Genomic DNA, 20,919 nt, shown 5'->3' with positions numbered 1-20,919 from the left:
GGCGACGCCCACCTCATGATGTTAGCCGACGGTGACAGTGACGGACAACCTTGTACAACGATCCGGCCAGCGCCCGTCCTGTCTGCGAACAGCGTAAAGAAAACCGCGTGAATGGAAGCAGTATACGGTATCGTACAACCACCCCGTCACAGGGGAAGAACGTATGGACACTGCCCCGCCACAACGACATCGGGAGATGATGAAGAAGACACGTCGGTGATCGCACTGCGGTCGACGCACCCAATTAGCCCCACTCACCAATGATTTACAAGTGTGCCCCCGGCAGCCAGGGGAGGGGGGTTGACGTCACCCGTTGGCTGAAGCCACCGCATCTCTCAGTTATGGTGGATCAACTGTCAGCAACACCACTACAAGCGTACAGAGTGGACACAATCATCACCAATAGGATTCGCAGTAAGGTGAAGATACAGTTACTCCGAGACAGGTTTATGACGTCACATGTCGACGGCTCCGTATTACAGGAGGCGCGTATTTCAACGATTCTCGAAATTTATAAATACACTACTGGCCATTGAAATTGCTACACCAAGAACAAATACAGATGATAAACGGGTATTCATTGGACAAATATATTATACTGCAACTGAAACGTGATTACATTTTCACGCAATTTGGGTGCAAAGATCCTGAGAAATCAATACCCAGAACAACCACCTCTGGCCGTAATAACGACCTTGATACGCCTCGGCATTGAGTCAAACAGAGCTTGGATGGCGTGTACAGGTACAGCTGCCCATGCAGCTTCAACACGATACCACAGTTCATCAAGAGTAGTGACTGGCGTATTGTGACGAGCCAGTTGCTCGGCCACCATTGACCAGACGTTTTCAATTGCTGAGAGATCTGGAGAACGTGCTGACCAGTGTAGCAGTCGAACATTTTCTGTATCCAGAAAGGCCAGTACATGACCTGCAACATGCGGTCGTGCATTATCCTGCTGAAATGTAGGGTTTCGCAGAGATCGAATGAAGGGTAAAGCCACGGGTCGTAACACATCTGAAATGTAACGTCCACTGTTCAAAGTGCCGTCAATGCAAACAAGAAGTGACCGAGACGTGTAACCAACGGCACCCCATACCATCACGCCGGGTGATAACGCCAGTATGGCGATGACCAATACACGCTTCCAATGTGCATTCACCGCCATGTCGCCAAACCCCTATGCGACCATCATGGTGCTGTAAACAGAACCTGCATCATCCGAAACAATGACGTTTTGCCATTCGTGCACCCAGGTTCGCCGTTGAGTACACCATCACAGGCTCTCCTGTCTGTGACGCAGCGTCAAGGGTAACCGCAGCCATGGTCTCCGAGCTGATAGTCCATGCTGCTGTAAACGTCGTCGAACTGATCGTGCAGATGGTTGATGTCTTGCAAACGTCCCCATTTGTTGACTCGCGGATCGAGACGTGGCTGCACGATGCGGATAAGATTCCTGTCATCTCAACTGCTAGTGATACGAGGCCGTTGGGATCCAGCACGGCGTTCCGTATTATCCTCCTGAACCCACCGATTCCATATTCTGCCAACAGTCATTGGTTCTCGACCAACGCGAGCAGCAATGTCGTGATACGACAAACCGCAATCGCCATAGGCTACAATATGACCTTTATCAAAGTCGGAAATGTGATGCTACGCATTTCTCCTCCTTACACGAGGCACCACAAGAACGTTTCACCAGGCAAAGCCGGTCAACTGCTGTTTGTGTATGAGAAATCGGTTGGAACTTTTCCTCATGTCAGCACGCTGTAGGTGTCGCCACCGGCGCCAACCTTGTGCGAATGCTCTGAAAAGCTGGTCATTTGCATATCACAGCATCTTCTTCCTGTCGCTTAAATTTCGCGTCTGTAGCACATCATCTTTGTGGTGCAGCAATTTTAATGGCCAGTAGTGTACGACTTGTATCACTCCACTGGTAATCACGCCGGGTGCAGGGTGGTGATATCCGTCCGAGAGGGGCTACTCGCCATAGACGTGACCATAGTCCCATCCACATTGTCCTTACCATATTCGAAGTGCATGCCATCAATCTATATGCTCCGTCAGGCACATACAGCCGACGTCAAGCTTCTACTTCTTACTCTGTAGACATCGCCCTGCTTTCCTTAGTCTTTTCGACCGCACTGTTCTTGGAGGCGACTTTAATTGCTTATTGCGTCCGAAAGGCCAACATCCCGGCTACTCAGTATGCCCGGCCCTATGTACAATGGTGGAAGAACTCCGCCTTATTGACGCATGGCAGAAAGTCTGCAGCGACACCCCTGGCCGTACACATCTTACAAGTGTTTCTGCAAGCAGCATATTTAGCATGTACGTCTCCCACACACTCCAGTGCGGAGTGCTCGTTGCGGAAAAATGGTAAATTACCTTTTCCGACTATTGCTTGTTCATCACCTCTCCCATACTACCACCACAGTCAGTTTGGCGCAACCGCGAACATGGAAGCTTAACATGTCCCCATTCCATGACCCAGTTTGTCAACAGCGTGTCGCAGCGGCGTGGACTTCCTGTGAACACAGCCTTCCCGGGTACCCCTCTAGACCTTTGTTGTGTCTCAGCTGTGCCAAACCAATTACCACGAGGTAGTTGGTCCAGTGCAAGAAGGGTCGGCTGCGTGGCAGTGCGGGACCATCAGTTATTACCGCACCATGCTACGGGAACACGACATCCAACCTAAAACACCCGGAACCCACAGGGACCAACAACGCATTATAGCCAAGCACGACACGCTGTAAGCTACAGTGTATGCTGATGAGGTCACGCCGGCCGGTGTGGCCGAGCGGTTGTAGGCGCTTCAGTCTGGAACCGCGCGACCGCTAAGGTCGCAGGTTCGAATCATGCCTCGGGCATGGATGTGTATGATGTCCTTAGGTTAGCTAGGTTTAAGTAGTTCTAAATTCTAGGGGACTGATGACCGCCAATGTTAACTCCCATAGTTCTCAGAGCCATTTGAACCATTTGATGAGGTCACACAACCAGGAAATCGCGCCTGAGGTAAAACCACCTACGCTCCATACAACTTTGACTATCGTCATGGTCGTCAACAGCTTATTACCACTCTCCTCAAGCAAGACGATAGGCGTGTCAACACGCAAGCGAATATTGCCTCCACCTTTGCTGTCCACTAGGCCACTGTCCACAAATGTTCAGTGACAGAAAAGTAGTCGATGCGACATCTGAGGACATTCTCAGACGCGTCACACGTACTCTTGACGCTAAAAAGGCTACATCTTTGGCGGCGGCAGTTACTACAGACGAGGTGTCAGACGCTATCGCCAAAGTGAGACGAAAAAATAGCTATTTATATTAAAAATGAGGAAATTCCTCCAGCTGTATTTGAGGTGTCGATTTTATTTTGGCAACTAGTTTCAACGTTGTAACAACGACATCTTCAGGCCCACACACTTGTTGACGTCGACTGTGTGCGGCTGATACTAGAACTCAGTGGTGAGATATGGACGTGCAGTTGACGTCAACAAGTGTATGGACCTGAAGATGACGTTGTTACAACGTTGAAACTAGTTGCCAAAATAAAATCGACACATTAAATACAGCTTGAGGAATTTCGTCATTTTTAATATAAACCGCGACTGCCTCGGGCATGGATGTGTGTGATGTCCTTAGGTTAGTTCGGTTTAAGTAGTTCTACGTTCTAGGGGACTGATGACCTCAGAAGTTACGTCCCATAGTGCTCCGAGCCATTTGAACCATTTTTTAAATATAAATTTATACCAGTTGACGTCCCACTGCCCTCCATTTTAATTATGGATGTACGAAGAACAAATAGCTAGATCCAGATGGCCCCCAGGCTGAATTATACCGAGTGTTGCGTGACCTGATGATCCAGCAGTGAACCAGTGCTCCAGGAGCTGCTCAACCCCAAATTCCAAATACCAACGGCCTTTGTGACAGGCATTTTAATTCCAGTACATAATCCGTCTCGAGGTCCAAAGATCATAAACTTTCGCTAGCTTACACTTCTCAGTGAGTATCATAAGATCTATGTGCGCCTACAGGCGGCAAGCATACACACTGTACTATCCAGACTCCTTTGACCGGAGCAGACGTCACATAGCCGTCGTGCCAGCCTGTAAACCGTCACAGGCGAATGTCGGGATCTCGTCATGCTCGCCATGTCCTACGGTCTCCGTACGCCACTGGAATCAATCGACTTCGACAGTGTCTTTGATAAGGTCCGACACCAGTACTTTCTGTCGGTGGTGAAGCATATAGCTCTCCTATCCATCGGCAGCCTGGGACACGTGCGTGCCGGTGCCACATCAAGTATTCGTCAACGGTCGACAGGCGGGACCGATTCCAGTACAGCGTTCCGTCAGACATGGTTATCGCCTGTCCACTGTGCTGTTCTCGATCGTTTTCAAACCACTTATCACAGGTCTCCTACTTCGCCTTACGGGATTCACCCTATGCAGCCAAACCTTCCATTTCTGGGTATACCCAGATGACCCCCTGCTCTTGCACTTACACCTAAGGAAATACTCAGTGCCATTGATTTGAACCGACGGTATGGAAGAACCTCGGGAAACATTCTCAATGTGCCTAATGTGGCTAAATTAGCGATTATGAACATCGGTCGTGGTCTCGGATGGGGCACAGCTGACGCCCATAATGGACAAACTCCGCTACATAGGTATCACATTTACCGGATATACCCACCGTACGACGGCATCAACCGCCGTTTGCTTCAGACGATACGAGCCAACATCCAACGCAGCCTCCGCCACAGCTTGAATCCGCTCCAGTGAGCCGCCTACGTCGACACCTATGTGGCGCCCAAATTTTCCATCCGCTATAGTCCAAGGATGCCAGTTTCAGTCATCTTTTGGGTGCTTCGTATTGACAGCACCCATCTTTGAGGTTCGCTACGACACCCTCACCATCTCCAGCAGGACGACTCGGTGTCGTCCATGTTAGAGCCAGGATATCCGCTTTATACTGTACTTAACTGCTATGACAAGGCGTTGGCGCTGTTCTTCCACGTCCCCTACGCGCAGCCTCTTGTAGGTTCTTATGCTGGCCTTACCTGTCTCATCGGTCAATGCAGCCCACACTGACCCAACACTTTCCCACAAATCGACCTTAGTATTCCCACATATCGAACTCAGTATTGTACGTGATGCGCTTCTGACCACGCGCGCATCACGGGGAAGACTTTTACAAGTTGTTTTCGCAACGCTTCCACCGTAATATGTTCAAGGACCACGGCCCAGATATGCGTTGGTCACCAGTGTACAAGAGCGGCCATGTACCTTTCCTTGCAACCGATGCACGAGCCCCGTGGCACCGCGTCATCAATGGTATAAACCTGACAAACTAGCGACTACACCATAGTGGACTGGCCGACATACCGTTATATACTCGCTGCCACAGCGAGGATACTAATGATCATCGTCTCACATGCCCGTCGAGACACGATGTCTGGTGACTCGTGTAACGGATACTGGCATGTTACCTCTGTGCCCCGCCAACTTCTGTCAGCCGCAATTTTTTTCTCCTTCCAGAGTACACACATTTTCCACTTACCGAGCACCACACTAGCAGACGGTTCAAGGGTCTGACAACTGCATACCTCTCCAGCGACGATGCGCACTCCAAGCCCGACTTTTTGTTTGGTACCGTGTTTTGGATGCTCACACTGCACTTGAACGAACTCAGTACTACCGCCGTCAGTTTTCTGATTACTTAAACAGTGTAATTTACGACCCCCCCCTCCCCCCCCCCCCCCCCCCCAAGGATCCGTTCTCTTCAAGGACATTTTTGGATTATATCTGCGATTGGCACTGTTGATTCTGGTATAATCCCATACTGCTTAGAAAAGCTACGCATTTTTTAAAGTAAAACACAACACAATGTAGTACTACCACTGTTTATTTGTATTCTACTGGCTAAATATATACACTACTGGCCATCAAAATTGCTACACCAAGAAGAAATGCAGATGATAAACGGATATTCATTGGACAAATTATTATACTAGAACTGACGTGTGATTACATTTTGACGCAATTTGGGTGCATAGATCCTGAGAAATCAGTACCCAGAACAACCACCTCTGGCCGTAATAACAGCCTTCATACGCCTGGGTATTGAGTCAAACAGAGCTTGGATGGTGTGTACAGACGTTTTAAATTGGTGAGAGATCTGGAGAATGTGCTGGGCAGGGCAGCAGTCGAACATTTTCTGTATTCAGAAAGGCCCGTACAGGACCTGCCACATGCGGTCGTGCATTATCCTGTTGAAATGTAGAGTTTGGCAGGGATCTAATGAAGGGTAGTGTCACGGGTCGTAACACATCTGAAATGTAACGTCCACTGTGCTGTCAATGCGGACAAGAGGTGACCGAGACTTGTAAGCAATGGCACCCCATACCATCACGCCGGGTGATGCGGCAGTACGGCGATGACGAATAAACGATTCCGATGTGAGTTCACAGCGATGACGCCAAACACGGAGGCGACCATCATGTTACTGTAAACCGAACCTGGATTCATCCGAAAAAATGACGTTTTGCCATTCGTGTACCCAGGTTCGTCGTTGAGTACACCATTGCAGGCGCTCCTCTCTGTGATGCAGCGTCAACGGTAAACGCAGCCATGGTCTCCGAGCTGATAGTCGATGCTGCTACAAACGTCGTCGAACTGTTCGTGCAGATGGTTGTTGTCTTGCAAACGTCCCCATCTGTCGACTCAGGGATCGAGACGTGGCTGCACGATCCGTTACAGCCATGCGGATAAGATGCCTGTCATCTCGACTGCTAGTGATACAAGGCCGTTGGTATCCATCTTGGCGTTCCGTATTACCCTCCTGAACCCACTGATTCCATATTCTGTAACAGTCATTGGATCTCGACCAACGCGAGGAGCAATGTCGCAATACGATGAACTGCAATCGCGATAGGCTACAATTCGAAATTTATCAAAGTCTGAAACGTGATGGTACGCATTTTTCCCCCTCACACGAGGCACCGCAACAACGTTTCACCAGGCAACGCCGATCAACTGCTGTTTGTGTATGAGAAGTCGGTTGGAAACTTTCCTCATGTCAGCACGTTGTAGGTGTCGCCACCGGCGCCAACCTTGTGTGAATGCTCTGAAAAGCTAATCATTTACATATCACAATATCTTCTTCCTGTCGGTTAAATTATGTCGTCTTCGTGATGTAGCAATTTTCATGGCCAGTAGTGTATGTCTGCCTATACATATATGTAGCCATAGAGGCACGAATAAACAGTTGTAGTACTACATTGCGTTGTGTTTAGCATAAAAAAGCATAGTTTTGCAAACCAGTGTGAGATTAGGCCAGAATCAACAATGCCAGGCGAAGAAATAACCTAAAAATGTTCATGTAGACGGTGTTTCGTGCTGTGAGCGAAAAACAAGGCATCGAATGCCGTAAGTAAAAATCAACATCTTGTAATAAACTGTTCTTCGATCTGGAATGCAAGTCAAATTGTAAATGTCTTTTATTATAGACCACTCGCCGATGTTCCATTTCAGTGAAACGAAAAGCGTTTACTGACAAAACACGCAGATTCTCGTAGTTGCAAAGACAGAATCAAGATACACAATTGTAGAGCAATTAAGGACAATATGACCACATAAATGAAGAACCCAATGCATTTGTCCGAGCCAAACTGGATAGCCCAGCGGTATGAGGCGCCTTGCCTCAGTTCATGCGGCTGTCCTCGTCGGAGGTTCGAGTCCTCCCTCGGGCGTGGGTGTGTGTGTGTTGTCCTTAGCGTAAGTTAAAGTTGGATTAAGCAGTGAGTAAGCTTAGGGACCGATGACCTCAGCAGTTTGCTCCCGTAGGCACTTACCACAAAAATTTACCATTTGTCCGAAGTAGCATGTTCACGACGGTGTAGCACGTATCAGAGAGACACTATATAACAGTGAGGCTGTGCTGGTGCGCTGTGCAGCCGGGCGGCGCAGACACGGAGGCGGCGTCGGCGGCGGCGGCGGCGGCGTCGTGCCGGCGGTCGGTGCGGCTGTCGCGGGAGGCGCCGCGCGCCACCGCCTCCTCCCCCGGCTTCCCCCGCCACTACCCGGACAACGCCGACTGCTTCGTCGACGTCGCCGCCCCGGACGGCTACCGCATCGTCGTCGACTTCGAGGAACTCGTCCTCGAAGACGAACCCACGTGAGTACCACAGCCTGCACAGCCTGCAGCCGTCCTCGGCTATATCTAATCTACACATATGTTTCGTAAATACGAGGTGCATTCAAGTTCTAAGGCCTCCGATTTTTTTTCTAATTAACTACTCACCCGAAATTGATGAAACTGGCGTTACATCTCGACGTAATCGCCCTGCAGACGTACACATTTTTCACAACGCTGACGCCATGATTCCATGGCAGCGGCGAAGGCTTCTTTAGGAGTCTGTTTTGACCACTGGAAAATCGCTGAGGCAATAGCAGCACGGCTGGTGAATGTGCGGATACGGAGAGTGTCTTTCATTGTTGGAAAAAGCCAAAAGTCACTAGGAGCCACGTCAGGTGAGTAGGGAGCATGAGGAATCACTTCAAAGTTGTTATCACGAAGAAACTGTTGCGTAACGTTAGCTCGATGTGCGGGTGCGTTGTCTTGATGAAACAGCACACGTGCAGCCCTTCCCGGACGTTTTTGTTGCAGTGCAGGAAGGAATTTGTTCTTCAAAACATTTTCGTAGGATGCACCTGTTACCGTAGTGCCCTTTGGAACGCAATGGGTAAGTATTACGCCCTCGCTGTCCCAGATCATGGACACCATAATTTTTTCAGCTCTGGCGGTTACCCGAAATTTTTTTGGTGGCGGTGAACTGTGTGCTTCCATTGAGTTGACTGGCGCTTTGTTTCTGGATTGAAAAATGGCATCCACGTCTCAACCATTGTCACAACCGACGAAAAGAAAGTCCCATTCATGCTGTCGTTGTGCGTCAACATTGCTTGACAACATGCCACACAGGCAGCCATGCGGTCGTCCGTCAGCATTCGTGGCACCCACCTGGATGACACTTTTCGCATTTTCAGGTCGTCATGCAGGATTGTGTGCACAGAACCCACACCCACAGAAATGCCAACTCTGGAGGCGATCTGTTCAACAGTCATTCGGCGATCCCCCAAAACAATTCTCTCCACTTTCTCGATCATGTCGTCAGACTGGCTTGTGCGAGCCCGAGGTTGTTTTGGTTTGTTGTCACACGATGTTCTGCCTTCATTAAACTGTCGCACCCACAAACGCACTTTCGACACATCTATAACTCAATCACCACATGTCTCCTTCAACTGTCGATGAATTTCAATTGGTTTCACACCACGCAAATTCAGAAAACGAATGATTGCACGCTGTTCAAATAAGGAAAACGTCGCCATTTTAAGTATTTAAAACAGTTCTCATTCTCGCCGCTGGCGGTAAAATTCCATCTGCTGTACGGTGCTGCCATCTCTGGGACGTATTGACAATGAATGCGGCCTCATTTTAAAACAATGCGCATGTTTCTATCTCTTTCCAGTCCGGAGGAAAAAAATCTGAGGCCTTAGAACTTGAATGCACCTCCTAAACTGGCGGAGAGACCATCTGTCGCGTACCATTCGCATATTCAGAGATGGGAAAATGTCTGTACATGCCCTGTGTGCGTCGTAGGCCTGACAGTGGACTGTTCGTTTGGCTGCCGTCAGTCCCCTGCGCCCGGCTGTGTACTTTTCGTTTGGACGAAGTCACTCCGAGGGGACTGAGTTCACTTCTCGTTTGGACGACATAAGTGCATGGCGTGACAGTGGCAATATTATAAAACAAACGTAATTTGAATGAAATTTGTTAAAACATTCAGTACAAAGATGAAGTTAGATAAGCACGTAATACAAAAGCCAACCACCTGTTTAGTTAATTTTCGAGCTGCATTGCGCCCGAATGTTTTTGTGTTGTCTTGTAGCATACAGAACAACATCTGCACACCTTCCTTTGTTTCCAGCTGGTGTTTGCTTCTTCTTATATCGGCAATGACAGGAGTTCCTTCACGTAAATGCCTTATGAGTGTATCTGCCAACTGTTTCCGAAATTTTGTGATGGATATTTTACCTCTCCGAATATATACAGGGCACTGACAACACTGGACTTAAAAAAAAAAAAAAAAAAAAAAATGGATTGCTATAAGCACTCTCCTGATCAGAGAGGTCAATAGCAGTTTTTCCGTTCTTATTCTCAGTAACAATTTTTGGTTTTCTATAAACCCCTCTTTTGGTTGTCACCTTTTCCATTTTACTCGAATGTCGGGCAAAAAAACCAAAACGTCTTTTTTTGTCTTTCCGTTTGAAGAATGTAATTCCTTGAGTCTTCTCTTTTGTAATCACTTCCCCGCCTTTCAATTTGAAATTCCTTTTCGATTTAGTCGAAGGGTACTAACCAACTGCGTACTTTTTTTTATCCATTTACTTAACAAATCTACACTGGTATACCAGTTATCGGTACCTTGTATATGACCCTTATTGAATAAATCTTGACACAAAATCATCAAACATTTGTTGGCGTGGTATTTTCTTCATCAAGAACTTTGACAGTGTTGAATTCGAAAACTGTAGGCTTTTGTTTTAAACACTGCTTGAATATGATTTGTCCTCTGAATGGTATTGGAGATTCACCCATACATAGTATTTCGGCAAAATTATTTATTTATTTACTTAATTTATTTATGTTCAGTTCGTCGACGATGCAAAATATTTGATAGCTGAACATCCACAACTGTGGAATATATTTATACGGTCATCTTCTGTTGGCAGTAATTTCGTAATGTATTGCACAAGCAGTTTCGGCAGATGATCTCGCTGTTAGGCCCCTCCCCCAAATCAACCAACCAATCAACGACCAGTTTCGAAGCAGAAAGCTTCATCTTCAGGTGCTACCAACTGCGAACAACATGAGGGGCCACTAGTGTACCAGTACTATAGCGCTCACATACCAAAATGATCGTCGATAATGAAACGAACTTTTGAGAGACGATCTAAAGCATCAGCTTTCGTATTTTCTGCAAAACGCACCATTCTCAATACAATTTCAAAATTATCTCTACACATTACCTTTCGTGGGAATGTTTGAGTAATCAGTGGATCCTAGAACCAATATGGAAAAAAGTTTCGCCAATCCCCCCCTCAAAAACAATCCAAACAACCGCCTCATTTCATCCTTGTTTGTTGGCACCTATTGATCCGAACGTTTGGAAATTATTGTCGTTTCTGCAGGATAAGTATTTGTTTGTTTGTTCCCTGATGTCTTCAAATATTTCATCTTTCGTCAAAGTTCGTGAAACACTTCGACTTTGTTACACTTTTGTACATTTTTATCACTCACTTTGGCACCAAGGCCACTCGTAAATGCACAGTGTTCAGGCGATTGCCTCGAGGATCATTCCGTGTACTTTGATCACTTACTGAACAATCAGACGAATTCCCACCTTCGGATGATGGCAGCCGCATTACACGGTGACGTTTACGTTGTTCAAATAAAGTACTCGATGAATCACTGTATTCTCCTCGCGTTACCCAACCGTGGCTTCTCTAACTGGTCGTTCCTTGGAGGCTGTCTTCTGAGCATACCACTATTGAACAGTGATCAACTTACATTTTGTTTATTTACCCATGTCGGTGGCATTTTCCAAGCGAATTTTTTTTCCACAGTAAGACCTGCGTGCTAGATGACATTTACTGTGAGTCTCTAGATAGACTGTTGGCCGGCAGGCGCGCTTTTACACTCCTGTTCATACTGTAACTCAGCAGACCACAGGTGCTCGCCGGCGTGGGACTTCCGCCTCAATGAAAAGCCCAGTAAAATCGGATCAAAAAGTTAAGCGAAACGTACGATTGTAGCAGCAGATTTGTCACACAGGTCTCCTCAGGTAGCGGTTGTCTGATTTATCCTAAAGCCAGTAGAACTTTTGACACCAGGTACAAAAAACTTATCGAAGCCTGGAAGTATGGAACGAGCTATTCACGTTAAGTGGAACATTTAGGAGAAATGGATCATAGGACAACCGAACATCTAATGCCTAGGTCTCGCTCTACAAGTTTAACTCTCTTATATTCGCTCAATTAGCAGATTGATTATCGCTTGATGCTTAAGGCTGTGTCCTATCAGCCAACCCCTTCTTATGCTCAATTTCTGCCGTAAATTCCGGTCTTCCACAGTGCAGTTAAGTACATCCTCATTAGTTATTCGATTTACCAACTTAAACTTCACTTTTTTTGTAGCACCACTTTCCAAAAGTTTCTATTCGCTTCTTGTCTGAACTGATTATCATTCATGTTTCATCTCGGCATAATCCTAAACTCCTTAAACATAGCTTATGTTACTTATGTGTACATACACATACACACGCACACGCACATCCACTCCAAGGTAATAACAAAAAACTGGGAGAGCTGGCATTACTGACAGAAGAAAATGACACACTAGGCACCGAAAATAACAGTGTAATTAATGTTATGTTCTGAAATTACAGTACTGTCCACGAGAAAAAGACTTTCAAACGGTTTCCCGCATATCGGATAGCTGTTTGTTATTCAGGTATTGAATTAGACATTTTATTGTAGGTCCCTTCTCATTTTGTTATAAAATACTTACGTGAGCTGTTTTAAATATATAAATCAATAGATGAAAACAAAAAATTCATGTGATATTTTGGCGACACTTATTGAGATTGCCTAAAATAGCGAAACACCTCTGGGTGTCTCCATTAAACTTCATGTGCGGCATGTAAACAGGCATTTTCTTGCTAACTACTACAATTTATCCTAAAAAGTTATGCGAGAAGAACGTCATCCTTCCTCCAAATATTTCCACTTAAGTTCCCAGCGCATCTATATCACACGTTGTTATGACCTGCACCGACCTGTTACACTCTTAGCAGCGCGCCAATAAATTCCTTCGATGACTCTTATCATGTCTGTTTGACAAGAACTCCAAACGCTAGAGTGTTGTAGAATTAGTGGCACTAGCGTCGTGAGTCCGATTTCCCTTGCAAATACCCTGCACTTTCCCAGAATCCTTGTAGTCGCCTTATCTATTACAGCTTTTGCTTTACGGTTGCATTTCATAAAACTTCCTGGTATTTAGATATTTCAATATTATGACGCGCTCAAAATGTTCGCCACTAATCTTTTAATAAGAAACTGTACCTTCTCCTTCCTCACTGTTAAACGCTTTACACTACCATTCATTTCACCGGAAGAAGAAATTCTCCGTAAACACGTGTGCGTACGACACCCCGCTGTCATCCACAGACGCTGCAATCCCAGATAGCGAAAGTGAAAGGATTTTACCACAGTTTACGGTTGCAGTAAATTTTAACAGGCCACTGGAATTTTAAATTGATTTCGTATCTAGCATTCGACCGTGTAAGGCATCGACAGTGTTCCTGCTTACAGGGGTCTCTGATTCTTTACAATACTCGGTACATGGAGGTATATCACAACTCTAATAAGAAATAAATAAGGAATAATAAAAATATTGATATATTCTGAAATCAGAATCAAGCAAAACACAATATTTGACCAAGAACATTCTTCACTGATGTTGCACAGAGGCAAACGACGTAAGTACATGTACTGAAACGGTAGCTAGGGGCATAGAACTATGATCGACTCGGAGAGTGACTACTGAACCAAGAGAGCAGATCAAGGTGACAGAGCGGATGATTCCGCCGAGTCTTACCACATGGCTGGTGCCATTGGTTTACGGACGTAGGAAGTACTTGCACTTACTGGACGACGAAGTGGCGTCTGTATGTGAGTGACATTGTTGTGATCTGTTCAAGGTGCTTAACAGCTAACCTGCAACTAACTGCAAGGTGGCAAATGCTTGTAGCAAGACACGCCTGCGAGGATGAAGAATCTGCAACTAATGGTCTAGTTCGAGGCTCAGACCAAGCGACATGGCACAGTTTTCAGGACACTGCAATTGCATTCTGGAGGGCGATGTTTCAAGTCGCTGTGCGGTCGTCCATATTTATGTTATCCATGATTTGTATGAATGGCTCCAGGTAAATGTAGGGATGGTTCCTCTAAACGGACACGGCCGGTTTCCTTTCCCGTCATTCATAAAACAAACCGAGCTTGACCTCCGTTACAAGTGGCCTATTTTGCAGAGTCTGTGTTTTGTAGTGTTCACTGCTGTTTCCTTCAATATGTATGCATGTCAAGAGGAACAGACACTTCTGTGATCTACATGCCTATGCAGGCGGCAACAGTAATAAATAGGCCTCTGACTGTATCGGCAAATGGGCGAGTGGAGGCCGTGGACACACGGTGACATATGGATGCTTGCGTCGGTCCAGGTGACGTGCTCGGATAGTCGAAGTTAAGGAGCCCGCTTGCGTGAAGCCGTCTGGCACAAATTTTCACGTGCCACTAATCAATTGTGAAGCTGAAGTCTAATCGTATTCACAGACGCAAATACATTTCTTCTATGTGATACAGCTGTAGACTGTAGCAGTGTCTGTTGCTTCAAACATGCATGCATGTCTGAAGCGACATTCCGTAGTACACCATAAAACGCAGACGCTGCAAAATACACTACTGGCCATTAAAAATGCTACACCACGAAGGAGACGTGCTACAGACGTGGAATTTAACCGTCAGGAAGAAGATGCTGTGATATTCAAATGATTAGCTTTTCAGAGCATTCACACAAGGTTAGCGCCGGTGGCAACACATACAACGTTCTGACATGAGGAAAATTTCCAACCGATTTCTCATACACAAACAGCAGTTGACCGGCTTTGCCTGGTGAAACTTTGTTGTGATGCCTCGGGTTAGGAGGAGAAATGCGTACCATCACGTTTCAGACTTTGATAAAGGTCGGATTGTAGCCTATCGCGATTGCAGTTCATCGTATTGCGACATTGCTGCTGGCATTGGTCGAGATCCAATGACTGTTAGCAGATTATGGAATCGGTGGGTTCAGGAGGGTAATACGGAACGCCGTGCTGGATCCCAACGGCCTCGTATCACTAGCAGTCGAGATTACAGGCATCTAATCCGCATGGCTGTAACGGATCGTGCAGCCACGTCTCGATCCCTGAGTCAACAGATGGGGACGTTTGCAAGACAACAACCATCTGCACGAACAGTTCGACGACGTTTGCAGCATCATCGACTATCAGCTCGGAGACCACGGCTGCGGTTACCCTTGACGCTGCATCACAGACAGGAGCGCCTGCGATGGTGTATTCAACGACGAACCTGGGTGCACGAATAGCAAAACGTCATTTTTTCGTATGAATCCAGGTTCTGTTTTCAGCATCATGATTGTCGCATCCGTGTTTGGCGACATCGCGGTGAACACACATGGGAAGCGTGTATTCATCATCGCCATACTGGCGTATCAACCGGCTTGATAGTACGGGATGCCATTCGTTACACGTCTCTGTCACCTCTTGTTAGCATTGACGACACTTTCAACAGTGGACGTTACATTTCAGATGTGTTACGACCCGTGGCTGTACCCTTCATTCGATCTCTGCGAAACCCTAAATTTCAGCAGGATAATGCACGACCGCATGTTGCAGGTCCTGTACGGGCCTTTCTGGATACAGAAAATGTTCGTCTGCTGCCCTGGTCAGCACGTTCTCCAGATCTCTCACCAATTGAAAATGTCTGGTCAATGGTGGCCGAGCAACTGGCTCTTCACAATACCCCAGTCACTACTCTTGATGAACTGTGGTATCGTGTTGAAGCTGCATAGGCAGCTGTACCTGTACACGCCATCCAAGCTCTGTTTGACTCACTGCCCAGGCGCATCAAGGCCGTTATTACCGCCAGAGGTGGTTGTTCTGGGTACTGATTTCTCAGGATCTTTGCATCGAAATTGCGTGAAAATGTAATCACATGTCAGTTCTAGTATATTTGTCCAATGAATACCCGTTTATCACCTTCATTTCTTCTTTTTGTAGCAATTTTAATGGACAATAGTGTAACTCACTAGGAACGGAGCACAAGCTCCGATTGTTTTTTGAACGATGGGAAAGGAAGTGGGCCGCAACCCTTCAGAGGAACCATTCCTACATTTTCCTGGAGCCATTCATAGAAATCGCGGATAACCTAAATCTGGATAGCCGGACAGGGATTTGAAACGTCGTCCTCCCGAATGCAGTATAAGTGTCCTGAAAACTCTTCCACGTCGCTTGGTTTGACCTTCGGATTACACCATCAGTTGCAGATTCTTCATTCTCGCAGATGTGTCTTGCGCCAGGCATTTACCACTTTGTAGTTCGTAGTAATTTAGCTGTTCAGCATCTTAAATAGAATACAGCAGTGTCACTCACATACACACGCCATTTCGTCGTTCAGTAAGTGCAAGTATCTCTTACTACCTCCGCAAACCAATGGCACCAGCCACGTGGTAAAATTCACCGGAATCTCCCGCTCTGCCACCGTGATCTGCTCTCTTGGTTCAGTAGTCTGTCTCCGGCTCTATCATAGTTCTACGCACTTAGCTATCGTTTCAGTACATGTACTTCCGTCGTTTGCCACTGTGCAACATCAGTGTTCTTGGCCAAATATTGTATTTTGCTTGATTCTGATTTCAGAATATATCAATATTTTATTATTCTCAATTTATTGGTTATTCGGGTTGTGATTATTCCCACGTTTGCCAGTACCGAAAAGAATCAGGGACCTCTTGCAAGTAGAACCAGTGTAGGCGCCGTACACAGTCGAATGCTAAATATGAAATCAATTTAAAATAGCGATGGTCTGCTAAAATTTACTGCAACCGCAAACTGGGGTAAAATCCGGATCCTGGTCCAGTATAATTTTTCGTATGTCATTAATACAGGGAGCGAAAGGCTATTTACAGTTTGTACAGAAACCATATGGCAGTTATAAGAGTCGAGGGGCATGAAAGGGAAGCAGTGGTTGGGAAAGGAGTAAGACAGGGTTGTAGCCTCTCCCCGATGTTATTCAATCTGTATATTGAGCAAGCAGTAAAGGAAACAAAAGAAAAATTCGGGGTAGGTATTAAAATTCATGGAGAAGAAGTAAAAACTTTGAGGTTCGCTGATGACATTGTAATTCTGTCAGAGACAGCAAAGGACTTGGAAGAGCAGTTGAACGGAATGGACAGTGTCTTGAAAGGAGGATATAAGATGAACATCAACAAAAGTAAAACGAGGATAATGGAATGTAGTCAAATTAAGTCGGGTGATGCTGAGGGAATTAGATTAGGAAATGAGAAACTTAAAGTAGTAAAGGAGTTTTGCTATTTAGGGAGTAAAATAACCGATGATGGTCGAAGTAGAGAGGATATAAAATGTAGACTGGCAATGGCAAGGAAAGCGTTTCTCAAGAAGAGGAATTTGTTAACATCGAGTATAGATTTAAGTGTCAGGAAGTCGTTTCTGAAAGTATTTGTATGGAGTGTAGCCATGTATGGAAGTGAAACATGGACGATAACTAGTTTGGACAAGAAGAGAATAGAAGCTTTCGAAATGTGGTGCTACAGAAGAATGCTGAAGATAAGGTGGGTAGATCACGTAACTAATGAGGAGGTATTGAATAGGATTGGGGAGAAGAGAAGTTTGTGGCACAACTTGACTAGAAGAAGGGATCGGTTGGTAGGACATGTTTTGAGGCATCAAGGGATCACAAATTTAGCATTGGAGGGCAGTGTGGAGGGTAAAAATCGTAGAGGGAGACCAAGAGATGAATACACTAAGCAGATTCAGAAGGATGTAGGTTGCAGTAGATACTGGGAGATGAAGAAGCTTGCACGGGATAGAGTAGCATGGAGAGCTGCATCAAACCAGTCTCAGGACTGAAGACCACAACAACAACAATAACAACATGTCATTAATAAATTGTGCAGCTGAAGTCTAATCGTATTCGCAATTGTGAATACATATCTTCTAATGAAACAAATTTAATTAACTTGGCATTGGAATTTTAACTCTGCGACCCTGCATTCTGACAGAGGGCGTTCATATAGTACCACCCATACATATGCGTCTGCGCGCCATAGATGGAGCAGTATTCGAAGAGGGCGCTAAACTCGACAAAGAGCGGTCATGTAGCGTCTGCCTATACACATGCTTCTACGCGCCAACTTTTTGTATAAAGTTACCCACGTTTACCAGCAGTCTCTAATCTAAATCACTCGCCTGAAGATGGATGAATGGTTGTCAGCCGAAATATGGTGACAAGATGTCAACGTCAGCCGGCTGCAGCCCTAAAACTCCGTGGAATGTCTTAATAATTTTTCAGTGCCTAAGAACTTTTACTAATACCTCTCACTTGTGATTCGTAAGGGATGTGCTGCTAACGTGATATATGACGGCCTCGCACTCGAGCGACAGTTGTCGGCTTTGTATGGAGCAGCAACCACACAGGTGTTAAGTGCACCGAACAGAAAATTAGTCACCTGCAGGAGACATCACGATAATACCGTGTAAGACCTACTCTAATCTTACTAATGGTCTCAATGCCCGCCCGGTTGGCCGTGCGGTCTTAAACGCACGGCTTTCCGGACTGGGAAGGAGCGCCTGGTCCCCGGCACGAATCCGCCCGGCGGATTTGTGTCGAGGTCCGGTGAACCGGCCAGTCTGTGGATGGTGTTTAGGCGGTTTTCCATCTGCCTCCGCGAATGCGGGCTGGTTCCACTTATTCCGCCTCAGTTACACTGTGTCGCCGATTGCTGCGCAAACAAATTCTCCTCGTACGCGTACACCACCATTACTCTACCCCGCAAACATAGGGGCTACACTCGTCTGGTGTGAGACATTCCCTGGGGGGTCCACCGGAGGCCGAACCGCACAATAACCCTGGGTTCGGCGTGGGGCGGCGGAGCGTGAAGTGGACTGTGGTAGTCGTCGTGGGGTTGTGGACCACTGCGGCTGTGTCGGGGACGGAGCCTCTCCGTCGTTTCTAGGTCCCCGGTTAACATACAATACAATACAATGGTCTCACTGCGCTGAGGAACGGAGTCCACAAAGTTTTTCATGTATGCCATATGCAACTGAACACTTATTTCTTATTAGGTCAGTTAGAGCAACCAGACTACCTCACGTATCTACTGAAATAATATAAAGTGCTGACTTTGATTTTAGTGTTTGGTGGCATGGAGAGATCTGATCTCAAGCTGTATTTCTGGCTGAAAACAGGCAAAAGTGAGACAGTAATCCTTTAATCACTGATTCCGGTTGTTCTTTTAACACATCCACTAATGATGGTGTCATACCCCATAAATGCAATGGCCGCACTGTGGTTAGTTAAAGTATGAGGAATTTCTGCCCTGAAAACGTGTAAAACAATTTCTTTAACGCGACGCAATGGAAACAGGCAGCACAGTGCGGCCTTATGGCGACAAACAATGTTCAGACGTCATCTGTTGATTACTCTATTGCCTGATCCATCTGAAAATGACCAGGGGAGGGTGAGAAAATTTCAATTGCGTAACAAGCAATGTTCTTAAATGCTACTGTCCCTTACGAAATGAAGACCTGACAGTAACGTAGTAGACAAAATGATTAGCGGGGAAGGAGGGGCAGGGGACCCCTATGGGAGCAAGGGAAAGGATTTTATAGGCGTGTCCGTGATCGTACTGCTGCAACAGAGATAAGGTTACCGGAGGCAAAGTTCAAGACGGAAAGTTGCTATCACTCAATCAAAGAGATTCTCGGAGCTGATAAACTTAGTTTCGCTAACTGATTTTCACAGAACAAGAGCAGAGCGAAAGAAAAGTGGATATGAGTTGCAGTTATTGAAACTATAGAACGAACATCCTGGTCAGTCTAAAACAGGAAGGTGTAAAAAATTTAACTTATTTATTTATTTATTTATTTAACCTGGCAAGATTAGGGCCATCAGGCCCTCTCTTACATCTAACCAGGCATTCTACTTATTTTACATTCATATGTTTTAGTAGGCATGTTAAACTACATCTAGTACAAAAAGTGAAATAAACAATTAGAAAGGTACACCTGGAAAAATACATACATATAGAGTTTATATTCGTAGATCATAAGTACTGTTATAATTAGACATTATTGAAGAGAAAAATTTTAGATAGGAGTGCTGGCAGCAGGGAGTATGAGGAAGACTCAGGGTGAAGGGAGGAGAAGAATAGAGAGACATGATGAAACATAATTAAGGAAATATAAAGGAAAAGAAGATTGCGTGGCTAATAGAGATAGATGAAGAGGAAGGCATATCAGGAGCAAGATAGGAGACGCTAGCTTTGCTATTTGACAGATGAGAGGATTGGCCTGGTACATTAATTTTGTGGAGAACTTTATAAGGATGATAGTAGAAAATGCTTCAACTTCTTCTTAAAAGCAGCAGGAGATTGAATTTTGCGCAAGGTAAGGGGCAGTTTGTTCCAGAGGCGGACAGCGGCAACTGAGAAGGAGTTTACAAAAGTTTTTGTTTTGTGAGTGGGCACAGTTAGGATACCAAATAAGAGTGACCTCGTGTTTCGATTATGATGGCATGACAGGTTTTTAATCTCTGAAGCAAGGTACTGGGGTGCTTGGGCGACGAGGAGTCGGTGAAGTAGACATAGAGTGTGGTAGTCACGCAATTTGCCCGGCCGCAGCCACTCTAGCTCGGAGTATGAAGCACTAACATGATCATATTGGCGAATGTTGCAGGTGTAACGCACACAGGTATTCATGGTTAGGTCTAGCCGTCTTTTGTTTTCAATACTCGTGCCTTGTTGAATCACATCACAATAGTGGAGGTTCGGTAGAACGAGTGCTTGCACAAGCTGGCGTTTCAAGTCCTGTGGAAATATGTTCCGAAACTTTTTGAGAGTATAGAGACAAGCAGACGCCTTTCGGCACACTGCGACTGTATTCTCCGCCCAGTTGAGATGCTCATCCAAAGTTACACCCAAGTTCTTCACTGTTTTCTGATA

General features: G+C 45.9%; 1 protein-coding gene across 1 annotated transcript in view; it reads left to right on the top strand.

The window, feature by feature from the left end:
• The window catches only part of LOC126176587 (uncharacterized), a 541,845-nt gene that overhangs the window by 103,980 nt on the left and 416,946 nt on the right, over positions 1-20,919 (top strand). The window contains exon 5 of the mRNA XM_049923748.1: positions 7,961-8,181. Coding sequence (XP_049779705.1) covers positions 7,961-8,181 — 221 coding nt within the window. The remainder of the gene's footprint in view (positions 1-7,960; positions 8,182-20,919) is intronic.

This window comes from Schistocerca cancellata, chromosome 3 (assembly GCF_023864275.1).
Source record: "Schistocerca cancellata isolate TAMUIC-IGC-003103 chromosome 3, iqSchCanc2.1, whole genome shotgun sequence".
Classification (NCBI taxonomy): Eukaryota; Metazoa; Arthropoda; class Insecta; order Orthoptera; family Acrididae; genus Schistocerca; species Schistocerca cancellata.
Note: the sequence above shows the minus strand (reverse complement) of the source record. Positions and strands in the feature narration are given on the sequence as shown.